Source organism: Phoenix dactylifera, chromosome 16, assembly GCF_051530095.1.
Source record: "Phoenix dactylifera cultivar Ajwa chromosome 16, Ajwa_hap1_PhDact_Kaust_v1.1, whole genome shotgun sequence".
NCBI lineage: Eukaryota > Viridiplantae > Streptophyta > Magnoliopsida > Arecales > Arecaceae > Phoenix > Phoenix dactylifera.
In genome coordinates, this window is record NC_143205.1 from 20,079,416 (window position 1) to 20,092,337 (window position 12,922).

Below are 12,922 nucleotides of genomic sequence, written 5' to 3' on the forward strand. Positions count from 1 at the left end.
CTAGCCTTGTGGGTTGTGAGTTGGATTAGATTAGTCTTATTCTCGCAAAGAATTTGGCATCCAACATAAGTGACCAGAACAAACCAGCAATGGAGAAACAGATACAAATACGATGTAGAATAGCATTTGGATCACCGAAACAATTACAACTAGCTTACAAGTTACTTTGAATCTTTAATCCACTCATAGAGATAAGAGGTAGTAAACATATCATTAAACATGCTCTTGGCCGCATAGCAGTGGGTGTACACGACTCATCTTCCTTTCAGGGCTTCAACTGATCAGCACCTAGATCTTATGGAGCAACGGATGGCGCCTGCATACTTCGTCAACATCCCAACGTCCCTGACATTGGCAACCGGAAAGCTCTGCTGCTTTTGATACGGTGGCAAACCTTTAACAACCCCAACTGCCTTGAAGAAAGCTCCATTGACAAAGGCATCGTTCACTGACTTCCAGTTCCATGAATTCACCCCTTCGCCAGGAAGTCTCATTGTTGCCTGAAATATTGCCATATTCATCCCCATCATTAATTACAGCTAGCTTTAGAGGCTCCTAAGAAGTACCATCCAACTTGGAGAGATTAATTTTAAGGTTACAGTGCTCACCTTCCTCTTGCCTGAAGCTATGAATAGATTCCCTTCGCTAAGGACGCTAGGATTCATGCTTCCACCAATGGCGTACTCTCCCCATCCGTCGTACACATTGTTTGCTATATGAGCATATCCATGCCTTACCCTACACAAGTTAGCATTAATTAATTTTAGCATGCAAATAAAGAAAGAAATGGATCAAGCAGTATCATGATCAATATATAGTATAATGGAGGACTACAGCGATCGATCACCTTGGCATGCGCTGGTTGCAGTTTGGACCAAACCGATTGTACACAACTGTCACCTTCATGTTCCTGTCCTCGGCGAAGCTGTCGTCGTGGCCCAGAAGCATCACCTTGTCATGGTCCCGGAACCAATTGTTGGAGATGGTGATCTCCGTCGAGCCCCTCGTCGCGTCCAAGAGCCCATCCTGGCACCGGTAGAGTGAGTTGTGATCGATCCAGACCTTCTGGGCTGCTACCAGTCGGATTGCATCACCGTCCACTCCCAAGTCCACCAGGTTACCCTCCGGGTCCCTTACTGAACCAGCTGGCTGGGCATGTATATGGTGGAATTGAAGCCCGTGGATGATGACATTGCTTGCCTGATCCCGTATTAACGTTAGACTTTATCCATGCATGGATTCATTACGTCTATTCTTTTTTCTTAAAACAATACCTTGTTGATTAAGAATCCAGCTCCTTGTGCTATTTGGACGTCGACGCCACGACCATCGATGGTGGTGAAGCTCTTCACGATGAGCGGCTGCAGGAGCTTGATGGTCATGTCCCTTTGGAAGGTGACCCATACTTTACCTTTGAGTACGGTGGCCCCAAACCGTAATGTGCCAGGACGAGGGTTTACAGGGTCGTCGCTAGGGTCGGTGACGGTGTAGAATATCAACCCACGGCCACTGTTCTGCACCATCTTTCCGGCGAACCCCGCCGAGCACTTGGCAAGCCGTTGCCTGTTGGCTGACCAGTTTGGATGACGACGCCAGCATCGATCTATGACGTTCATGTTCCTTGTGGCTTCGGTGCTAGCGAGGAAGGTCAGGAAGAGGAGGCATAAAGCTAAAGGAGCAGAGGCCATGGTTGAAGTGTCAACCATATGGAGAGATGAGGGATGGGAAGTGGGGTAGAAGGTCTTGGAGATTTATAAGGTGGGTTGAGCTTGGATTTAGATGCAATGCTTTGTTTCCGGAAGGGACAGTAGTGTTTGTTGTATGAGATGTTGGGGCTTGGAAGGCTGTGGTGAGCTTTTGCTTGGAATAGAAAGAGTTTGGTTGGGGAAGTTCAGTGGCCATGAAATGTGGGGTTTCAGGAAGATTGTGAGTCCTGACTTCCAAGTGTACGCTGCACCAGCAAACTTTTCCATCCTATATTTTGACAGTTGATATCAAGGCCAAACAGTCCAAAATAAGGGGGCCAGAATTGTTACGTACGTCCTCCATCCGATCAAGGGCCTTCATCATGAAACAATTTGTTCCATAGGTATGATGGAATGAAGCCATGCCATCCTTCTTATCCCATTGGGTTTTTGAGATTACCGAAAAAATCTCTATGTTGATGGGTGATATGAGAAAAAGAAGGGTGTAGCTATAATTACGTTAGCTATATTATATATTAATATAATCATTAAATGATAAATATTCTTACGTATGGAAGTAACTCCCATCAGCATTTGAGACGACATCACAAAATATAACAGAAAGGTATTCAAGCAAAAATATAAAAGAATAACACAACAAACACCAGACTTTAATGTGGTTTATTGAAAATTGGCCTATGCCCTCAATCCAAGGGTGTCAAAAGAGAAATCCTCAAGAAAGCAAGTACGTAAATCCATACAATATTTAGTTTTTGAAAGGAACCCCCGCTCGAAGAAACCTCTTCTCTTGATACCCTTTCAAACCTTTTGCTTTCCATCCAGACTCATCAGAACTTTAGAATTAGAGCTCTCTAGACTCTAAGCAATTCCCAAAGCAACATACATGGAAATTCCTTCTGCTAGATTTCAATCCCAAATCATGGCCACGTGGATTTGAATGTGCTCGTAAACAGGGAGGAGCTAAGATTTTCGTATAGGGGTGCAAAATGTTAACTGGTCTGCAAGATGGTGATCTGACCTATCTATTAACATAACCTTACATGATAATAAAATTAGTAAAAAATAAATATATGAAATCCAATTTATCATTCATATAAGTAAATCCAATTTACCAATATATGAAGGACAATAAAACAGTAGCTATATATATATGAAAACAAAATCTTGTTTTATTCAATTTTCTAATTAGAGCTTCACTAAAAGATGGAATTAGGACATGGACAAGGATTTGGCTACCATAAGAAGTGGAAAATTAACCAAGAGGTAGGAAGTGCTGTTTTGGAGAACTCATACTAAGTAACCGGAATTGGGAGGGAGATGAGGATGCCACATTTCAAATAATCTATTATGACCCGCCAGGGGTGTGCAGGGGTTGCATCCTGAGTTTGAGATTATCTTTTTTGAGGTGGTTCCATCCATGTTTGTTAACAGTGGTATTTATAAGAAGGAGATAAAAAAAACACTATCAAAATTTTCATGTGTATTTTTGTAATGACCTAAATTCCTCACTCAGCAAATTTAATATAGCTAGAAGTTGCGATCATCAATATGAAATCATCATCCCCCGATCTAGACTCATGACCAAGTTGGAGTAGAGATCCACACGAGTCTAGTTAAATCTACCTATATATATACTTACACACTCATCAACTATGTATTATGGCTATCTGCCCACTCTCATTTGGTCAAAATACATCTCAAATTGGCTTTCTTTATTCATTAATGTTGGCGAAGCCTCTGCAAACGCAGAGTAAAATGATTCCAAATTATAACTACGTTGCCATCCATACACTTACCGTCCAGCTTTCTTTCCATATAGGCATTACAAATATGAAATATACCATGTAACTGTTGTCCAGTTACTACTTATGACTACTTAAAAACCAATTAAGCTGCATGAGCTGCTACCACTATCGGCAGCAGCACCATGCCATTTATTCAGTAAATCATGCACCTTCTTAATTTGGTCCCCAATCTCCCTTTCTCTCTCTCCTTCCTAACTAGCTAACGACATGTCATGCTTATCTCCGGCAAACCACGCCATACCCACTGCTCATCTTTCTGGTGCAATCCAAGGTAGCGGCGGCGACGGCGTCCTCCAGGGCGGCCACATTTTCCTCCGGCGAGAAAATGCAGCTCCTGCAGTTGGTCGACAGCAGCGATGAGGTGTAGTAGCGGTCCTCACCGCCCATGATCGGCATAAGCACCCCGCGCTTCACTGGGTTCTGGAAGTCAGGTCGGTAGGTCTGCCCCAGCACTCCCTCCACCTTCTCGGACAGCCTGAAGAACTTGAACTGCACCTCCAGGTGGGCGAAGCAGTCGTCTTCCGGTATGCCGTACTTGTGGATCCTGCTGTCCTCCTGCGTCACCGGGACGACCATCGCCATGATCTCGAACACCCTGGGGAGTGTCACGGTGACACTGTTGACAGTGGCGGTGCGCTCGACGTGGAGGTTGGTGGAAGGGGAGGACCAGGAGGAGAGGTGGCCGACGTCGAGGTCGACGGGCTCGCTGTCGAAGGAGAAGGAGAGGTGGTCGGCGCGGGGATCCCAGGAGGAGGCCGGGGTGGCGGCGAGGGTGAAGGAGTGGGGGCCAAAAAGAATGCCGAGGGCCTGGATCCAGGTGAAGTCACGGGGGCGGCCGGCCGGCCGGAGGCCGATGAAGCGAGCATTGATTTGGAGGTTGGGGTCAGAGACGAGGGTGAAGTGCTCGTTGGCCTTGCCGTGGAAGTAGAACACGATGCCATCGCCGCCGACGAACCTGGGGTCGAAGCAGGCGGCGCCGTTCCCCTCGCAGTTGCGCTTCCGGGCTGCAGCACCAAAAGGATGGTGGTTTAGTCATGCTACTCTCTCCCACTTACATGTGATGTCTTATCTACGTATCAAAATTTTATAGTTTATTTAGATTTATTGCGAACTTTTAAAGCCAATAGCTTCACAGCTACAACGTGTCACGATTCACGAAGGCATTGCCCTTCAGCTACACTATAAGAACTTGTGGTAAAAACGATTAAAACTTTTTTTAATCCTTTTATATTTTTATTGAAGAGGTTTCGAACTTTTTCTTTTGCAATACACCTCAAAAACTTATCATATTTATATAAAATCCACTTATATTTGAATATTTCTATATCAACTCCTCCAATTATCTGGGTTGGCGCGAACCTACTCCTAGTGTTGAAAGCCATGGTGAAAAAAAGTTTGGCGCTCCTCAGACAGAAACACCCACGCACATACACACGCAGAGAGAGAGAATTTTGCCAATATTAACTTCAAATACTAGCTAGTGCCATGCTCCGATGATCACAACGTTCTTGAAGGGAGGAAGTAGTGCACTCTCTTGTTTATTTAGCTTAGAGGGAAAATGACCCATTTACTTTCTGGTTAAATTTTACATGCAGAGCTTAATGGTAATGCCAAAATGCAACTCAAGACTTTCTTTAAAATTCTTATTTGCGAATCCTATATACTTCAGGAGCATAACTATAAAATTACCCAAACCAAAAAATTGCCTGGTTTGTAATCAGGTCTAGTGCTACTCACTCTTGCAGACCGCCTCGCATGTGGGGTTGTTGCAGTCAATGAAGCAGCCCTTCACCTTCTGATCGGCCGGTTTGAACTCGGGGCACTGCTGCGGGCACGACAAGGTCTTGCCAAAGCAGGTGGTGTTCGGGTCGTTGCAGAAGGTCGAGTCTGGAGGGAAAACCTTACCCTTCACTGCAAATGGTGGCGGCGGGGCTGGCCCAGTCGGTGGCAGTGCTGCCGGCGGTGGAGGTGAGGGGTTGCCATAAAGGTCGGCATTGCTCAGAGCCAAGGAACCCAAGAGCAGAGCCAGGAGGAAAGGCGTCCTTTGGGTGCTCATGGCTTTTGTGCAAATGAACGCACTCACTCACTCACTCACCGGCCGTGTGCTCAAACTTATGCGAGGATGAGGACAGTCTCTCGGGGGAACGCATCTATCTATATATAGCTCTAGTTCGTGACTTGGCATCTTAAAATTCTATGGACTGGATCTAAGGAAGTCAAAAGGAGTTAATTGCAGTCGGTGCTTCGTAATTAGTTTTGGGTTTTCTTAAATCATCGTTATGTGAGAGGATTTATTGAATCATGTGGGAGTACTGGCAGCTATTTTATTTCAGTTCCATTATTACCCACTTGTTGGAAATTGCATTGATTAGCAGAAGTGGGGTGCAGTACCTGAAGAATATAGAACTAATTAACATGGTCAGTACTTGATGGGTGTAGATAAACAGTAAACCACTTATTATTAATTATAGAACTAATATTTTCTTTATATTTCACCATTTTTAATGTGCAACTTAAAAAACGTTTTCCAAAGTTTAAAGAGAGTTTTGACTTATTCAGGATTTCTTCTCGGCCATATGATTCTTCAGATTATTCCTTGATAATTGAATTAATAAAAGATAATCCGACCATTTGTAAGTTTTATGATTGATTTGCTTATTGTTGATGATTATTTCAAGAAAATAATCTTGATTTGTATCAACAAATATATAAAATTATACTAATATTTTATTTTTTTAAAATTCTTTTATACAGTTATTCTAATTATTTTCAATTTTTGATGCATTTTTCATTTTTTCCCGAAATTTCAAATCTTTTATCCTAGAAAATATATGAAAATATAAACACTGACGATCTTATTCTCGTTTTATTTTTAATAAATAAGTGATCATATTCTTCATGCTGTGGACCCGGCCGTAAAAGAAAAGCTATCACACTACCGCACGTGCCAGAGTTCTGCATCCTGATCTCCTCCCGCATATCTATGAGTACTTGGTCCACATTCCATTGTAGATCCTAAAATTTTAATCAAATGTAGAGTAAGCATGGAGATTAGAGCCCAAAACATTGATCCATATTATACGCCTTCACTTAAGCTGACTGTAATCAGCCTATGATTCATCTTGAACTATTTGGCAGCCCTTGCAAGATTTGTTTACACTTCATAGCTTAGTTGGAATTGCTTTAGGTGGTGAGGGGCTCGTATATACATGGTTTTGTTTGCATGGCACGTCTTTCCAGAAACTATTTCACGTTTCCAACCCATGCAAATCCATGCATAGGATCACCCACAGGGCCATTGTCTATGAGAACATAATCACATCAAGAAAGCCGAGCGATTCATCCTCTCCTCCTTTGCCCCGCGAGATTTCTCTTCTCTCACTCTTCTTCTTCATATCCAAGGTTCTTTGGACTTGATATGAACTATTTTGGCCATTAAAAATGAAATTGGATAAGATCTAAAAATAAGATTTACCATATTGGAAAGCCGAATCGCGAGCCAAACTTTTAAAAACTATAACTTGGTCATACAATACTCAGTTGAGATATTTTTTTTCACTTAATCAGTAACTTTTCGAGATCTACGACATGGCGTCATTCCCTAAAGTGAGCCGTACCCCTAGCGATCGGCCCTAAATTTTATTGTTGGAACTCTGAAACAGACCAATTAAACCAAATTCTTTTTTTAAGAAAGATTTTGTACATGCATATCGATCTCTTTATCCTAGAAGAATTTGGTGGAGCGACAATAAGCACAGGTGTTACAGAAGTCGCCTATTATAGAAAAGTAAATCCTATCAGATGAAAAGAGGAATCTGACTTAAATTGTGAAAGGGCGGACCTCGCAATTATAAATAAAGATAATATATCTCAGTTTTATCATCATCAATGGAAGAAAAGATGATGTAAATCCTATTTAATTTTTTTTCTTCTAAATTTGTTATTGAGCGATTCAAGTTGAACAGATGAAAGGGATTCTTCTTTATCCCCGACTGAATCACTCCTCCTCCTCTTCCTCTTGATCCCTCTTTCTCTCTCTCTCTCTCTCCTATAATATACTCTACCACAACTAAAAGCACCATCATCGCCTGTGTGGGCCTATCACTAGCAACGGTAATTATCACTGCATGCCTATCAGGCCGCAGCAGCAGGGAGAGAGTGGTGCCGGAGGATGGCAGCGGCAGAGGAGGAGGGGGAGGGGAGGCGATGCTCCCTTACAAAATTTATGTTCCACCAACTTTCCAGACCATTGGACACTTGGATGTACAGTAGATACCGAGTCTTGAAAATCATTGTCAGGGAGGCGAATCGGCCTGCATACTGGGTTGCCTCCTTTGTTGCTCGGTATACTGGGGAGGTCCTTTGGACTACAGCAGTAGACGCTCCCTCCTATCTATGTTCTTTATTTTCTCGTGATTTGGCAGGATGTACTCACGTTAGAGCTTTATAAATTGCTGTTTTTACCAAAAAAAATAAATAAATCATTGCCAGGTTGGAATAGTAAGTAGCTAGTTCTTACTTTATGAGAATAAAATTTAAGAGAAAATTTTCCAAACCTTATAAGAGGATTTATAATGACCACGAATGAGAGGTTGCGAATCGAATGCAGATTCATGCATCAAGGCTGTCGTGATCAACTAGTCATTGGTTCTCAGCTCCCCATCGCATGCATCGAACTGTGAATTATAATCATAAAGGGTGCTACAATTTTATCAGCCGTCTGTTAATTAGATGGATTCCACCAAACAAAGATGGGAGATCGAACGAGACTACGAGACCAAACATGTACCAGAGTTGGTCCCATCGGTCACACCCATAACGTGACGGTGTTGCACACCTGAATAGACGGGATAGGCGATTCAATTGGATAGTTGGAAACTCAGAAATTGAACTCTCACCGGGGTCTGGAAGCATAACCAATTTCATTCACTGAATCAGCCAGTATAAGTGATCTCTTGTATGTGTTCCCTGTTCTCAGAAAAAAAAAATGAATTTGGCATGTAAATGTCTAACGAGCCATGCACCGATAATTTAGAGAACGAGGACGCAAGTGTGAAGCCTGCGATGGTTTGGAATTCCTGGTTGTGTCACCTGCAAACAGATGCATGTCAAAGGTTCTCAGGAGACGCTAGAGTTAGGTAGATGTTAAAAAAAATATAAATTAGAGGCAAAACGAGAAGTTAAAATGCTTTATTTAAGATAATGACTTTCAAACCGTAGTTTCATTCATTATAAAAAGGAGGTATCAGAACAGCATATATTGCTATCCCATCCTTCTTTCCAAATACCTAACACAATATGGAGATAGCTAGCTGACAAGCAGATGGCTAGGGTTTTCGAAAATGGTTCAATACCATCAGGGGCGGCTCAATGCATTTGGGGGCCTAAGGCGAACTTTCTAAGAGAGGCCTTTTTTTTAAATAATAATAATAATAATAATAAATTTTAATAAGTGCAAAATATTTTAAAAATTTATTTAAAAATAATCCGTCTAGCTTTTTGAGATGCAAAATTGCTAATCAAACTTTTGTACTCAAGATTCATTAAAATACTATTTTCAATCGATAATATAGCTAATCCATTTAATTTTTCTTGTGACATAGTTGACCGCAAATAAGATTTTATCAACTTTAATTTTGAAAAACTTCTTTCAGCAGAAGCAACTGTTACAGGTATTGTTAACAATATTCTGTAAGCAATGCATGCATTTGGAAAAGAATCTGTTTTTTTAATAAAACTTAAAGTATCAATAGGGGTACAAGTTTCTATTTGTAAAATTTCTTTTAAAACGTTTAACTCTGAAAATAGATCAAGACCATCAATATCAGAATATTCACCATGCTTTAAATAGTTTTCAAGATTAAGACAACACCTTTTCAAATTCTCTTCATTCAAAGATTTTAACTTTCTAAAATTAAACAAAAAACCAAAAAAATCTTCATATATGGTGAATTGTTCAAACCTACTTTGAATTGAAGAAATAGCTTGATCTACTACATATAAAAAGTAATCAATTCTAAAAGATTCTTCAGCTGATCTTATTGTCTCATCATCAGTATTTTCATCAAATTGTTTTTTTCTACGGATCACACGTTTTTCACGAAATGTAGGTTCTATTTCCATTTCATTTGCAATTTCTTTAGATGAATTCAAAGCATTCATAAATCCATTTTCTCTATAACTTTTTAAATAAGAAAGAAGACCTTTTAATTGATCTATAGCAACATCAATATGCATGTCTTCAGATTGTAAATTCTTACTAACTGAGTTAACAGCAAACAATATATCGTACCAAATATTCATGCCTAATAAGAATTCAAAATTTTCAATCTCATATGTAGCTAAACATATGGCTTCACTCTTTATTTTAGGATCTTCACTAGTTTCCGCTAATTGAATTAAGGCATCTCTTATTTTAGGAGCTTGATGTTTAATTGCTTTGACACTTTCAATACGACTTTCCCAACGTGTTTGTGATAAAGGTTTAAGAGTTAATGTAGATACATTATCTTGTAAAATTTTCCATCGTTTTGTAGAAGAAGAAAATAAGGTATAAATTCGTTGTATTACTCCAAAAAAAGATATAGCCTTAGGACATGAGTTAGCAGTATCACATAATACTAAATTCAAGTTATGACATCCACATGGTGTGTAAAATGCTCTAGGATTTATATCTAATAATCTTTTTTGTACACCTTGATGTTTTCCTTTCATATTAGATCCATTGTCATACCCTTGTCCTCTTATATCATTAACCTCAAGTTTATGTTTTTCTATTATATTTATAAATTCATTAAAAAGGCCCTTTCCAGAGGTATCATCTACTTCTAAAAATTCTAAAAAATATTCTTCTACTTTTACTGGACTTGTTGAAGTATCTACACATCTTAAAACTAGGGTCATTTGTTCCTGATGGCTTGCATCAGGAGTGCAATCAAGTATTACAGAAAAGTATTTTGCTTCTTTAATCTTTTTAATTATTATAGCTTTAATTTCAGACGCTAATATTTGAATCAATTCATTTTGAATATTATGACCTAAATAATGATTGTGAATTTCACCATGTTGAATGCGTCGAACATGTTCTTGCATTACTGGATCAAATTCTGCAATCGTTTCAATAAAACTTAGAAAATTTCCGTTATTGCTTTGATAGATCTTTTCATTCTTTCCTCGAAATGCTAAATTATTTTTTGCAAGATTTTTTACAACAGCAATAATTCTCAATAAAACTTTTTTCCAATGATCCTTCTCTTGATTTATTTGTTCTTGGAGACTTTTATCAATTGTCTTATTTTTTATCAATCTCACTTCTATATCAATCCACCTATTCATGCTAATGATATGCTCATTAGTTGTTTCATGACTTTTAAGCTTGATACCTAGATTTTTCCAATCCCTACTTCCTTCATTGACTAATTGACTCGTGCTAGACTTTGAATCAAATAATTTACAACAAAAACAATATACCCTATCCAAATCCTTTGAATACACTAACCATCTTCTATCATATTTTTCGCCATTAGGTAACTTACGAATATAATGTATAGTAGAAAAGTGTCTATTATTTTCATCCCTAGGAAAATGAAGATCATAATCTCTAATTGGACCTCTTTCTACTAATAGATCTCTCAACTTTGTATCAATATTTTTCCATTGACCAGGATCATATATATTTATAGAAATAGAACTAGTTTCATTAAATTCTACACTATCCTTATTTATCCTATCTTCATCTAATTTCTTATTGTGTTCTTCACTAGATATTGTTTGGTTGTCAATCTCAATTTGTTTCGTTCTTTTTATATCATCTTCTAACTCTATTTCGTTTTGAGTTGAACTTGATGTAGTGTTTTGTTTATTTGTGACAATAAATCTATCTAAAGCACCTTTTTGAGATTGAATGAGTTTTTCGATTTTTCTTTTCTTTTTGAGTTTTTCATACCCACATTCAAATTTTCTATTAGACATTTGAATCCAAAAATAATATTATCAAACCAAACAATTAAGACAATCACTACAAACAAATCAGAATAGAATAGAGTTGAAAATGATAAAACCCGAAATGCCAATAGAAGGGGTGCCGGACTCGACGACGAACTCCAGTCCCAACAAGCGGTGCCGGACTCGACGACGAACTCTGAACTCAAATCCCAACAAGCGGTGCCGAACTCAATTTTAATGGAGACCCTAGACATGAAAAACTATTATCAATTTTTAAGAATAGACATAAAATTTATTTTCAAGAATCCGACAATAAAAATTTTGATAGCATTGAAATATAAATAGTAAAGTGGAAATGGGTGCCGGGCTGCCGGCTGCCGGCACAGTTCCGGCAGCCGGCACATTCTGCCCAAAAAATAATTAATAAATCCCCCGTTCCCCAGTGCGTGGTTACCCTCAGGCCAGATTTCAATCACAACAGACATCATCTTCTCAAAAGAATAAAAAAAGTTGCACGGGACTATATCAAAGAGTTTGAGACTCAAAATCTTTCATACATATCATAAAGTGAATTTCTATTGACTATACAGCATACCGATGAATTCAGAATGTAATGCTTCAAGAATCTAAAGATAGCAAGAATGCCAAGAAAGGCCATAATTTGGGAATGGAATGCAATACTTTGGGGAAACACAATGCTATCGATGCATTTCCATCTTACAAGAATAATCAAATTGATTACAGTGGCACAAAGCCACAAACTGTAAGAAATCCCCACTCCCCAGACGGCCAGACCCAGACTGCCAGACAGGCAGACACCCAGGGGCGGAGCCGCGGAAACAAAGGGGAAAACGGAAAACAGGGACGGAGCCGCTGAAACAGGGGCGGAGCCGCGGAACGGAAACAGGGGCGGAGCTGGACTGCTGGAGAAGCCAGAAGGAGAAGGAGAACTCACCTGAAACAGGGGCGGAGCCGCGGAACGGAAACAGGGGCGGAGCTGGACTGCGGAGCCGCGGAGGGCCGAGAACGAGAAGGAGACCTCAGACCTGGAGAAGAGACGCCGGCGTCAAGTCTCAAGAACCGATTTATCGAGATTCGAGGAACGGAAAGCCGGGAAGGAAAAGGAAGAACTGTTGAGTGACTTGAGGATTAGGGATTTAAGAACTCAAGGATGAAGAAGAAGACGCCGTCCACTTTGGTTATTTGGGATTTAAGAAGCAAGAAGACGGTGGCGTGCCAGGCGGATGGTTGGATGGAGAAGACGGGCTACCTAGTTGGCTACGCTAGGGCTTGGGCTAGTTGGCTACGCTAGGGCTTGTTGCCGTTGGCCTGGAAGGCTGGATGCCGGTTGCGGAGGACCGTTGGTCGCTGGCTCGCTGCCCGCTGGTCGCTGGCTCGCTGTCGCTGCCCGCTGGTCGCTGGAGGAGCTCGCTGGGCGGAGGCCGGAGGCGGAGGCCTTCCTTTGGT

General features: G+C 40.4%; 3 protein-coding genes across 3 annotated transcripts; all 3 read right to left on the minus strand.

Annotated features, from left to right (window-relative positions):
- Nucleotides 1–233: 233 nt before the first annotated feature.
- LOC103718556 (pectate lyase 1-like) lies at nt 234–1,538 on the minus strand. Its single transcript, XM_088712824.2, has 4 exons — nt 1,270–1,538; nt 848–1,195; nt 609–738; nt 234–500 (listed from the first exon to the last, which is right to left on the minus strand). Exons 1-4 carry the CDS (start codon nt 1,521–1,523, stop codon nt 282–284), a joined length of 951 nt encoding a protein of 316 aa, XP_088568950.2. The 5' UTR covers nt 1,524–1,538; the 3' UTR covers nt 234–281.
- A 1,863-nt stretch (nt 1,539–3,401) lies between these two features.
- Nucleotides 3,402–5,653, minus strand: LOC103718545 (uncharacterized). Its single transcript, XM_088712991.2, has 2 exons — nt 5,249–5,653; nt 3,402–4,515 (listed from the first exon to the last, which is right to left on the minus strand). Exons 1-2 carry the CDS (start codon nt 5,565–5,567, stop codon nt 3,728–3,730), a joined length of 1,107 nt encoding a protein of 368 aa, XP_088569117.2. The 5' UTR covers nt 5,568–5,653; the 3' UTR covers nt 3,402–3,727.
- Nucleotides 5,654–8,936: 3,283 nt separating this feature from the next.
- Nucleotides 8,937–12,309, minus strand: LOC148699794 (uncharacterized). Its single transcript, XM_088713087.2, has one exon. It carries the CDS (start codon nt 11,480–11,482, stop codon nt 8,984–8,986), a length of 2,499 nt encoding a protein of 832 aa, XP_088569213.2. The 5' UTR covers nt 11,483–12,309; the 3' UTR covers nt 8,937–8,983.
- Between the last annotated feature and the right edge of the window lie 613 nt (nt 12,310–12,922).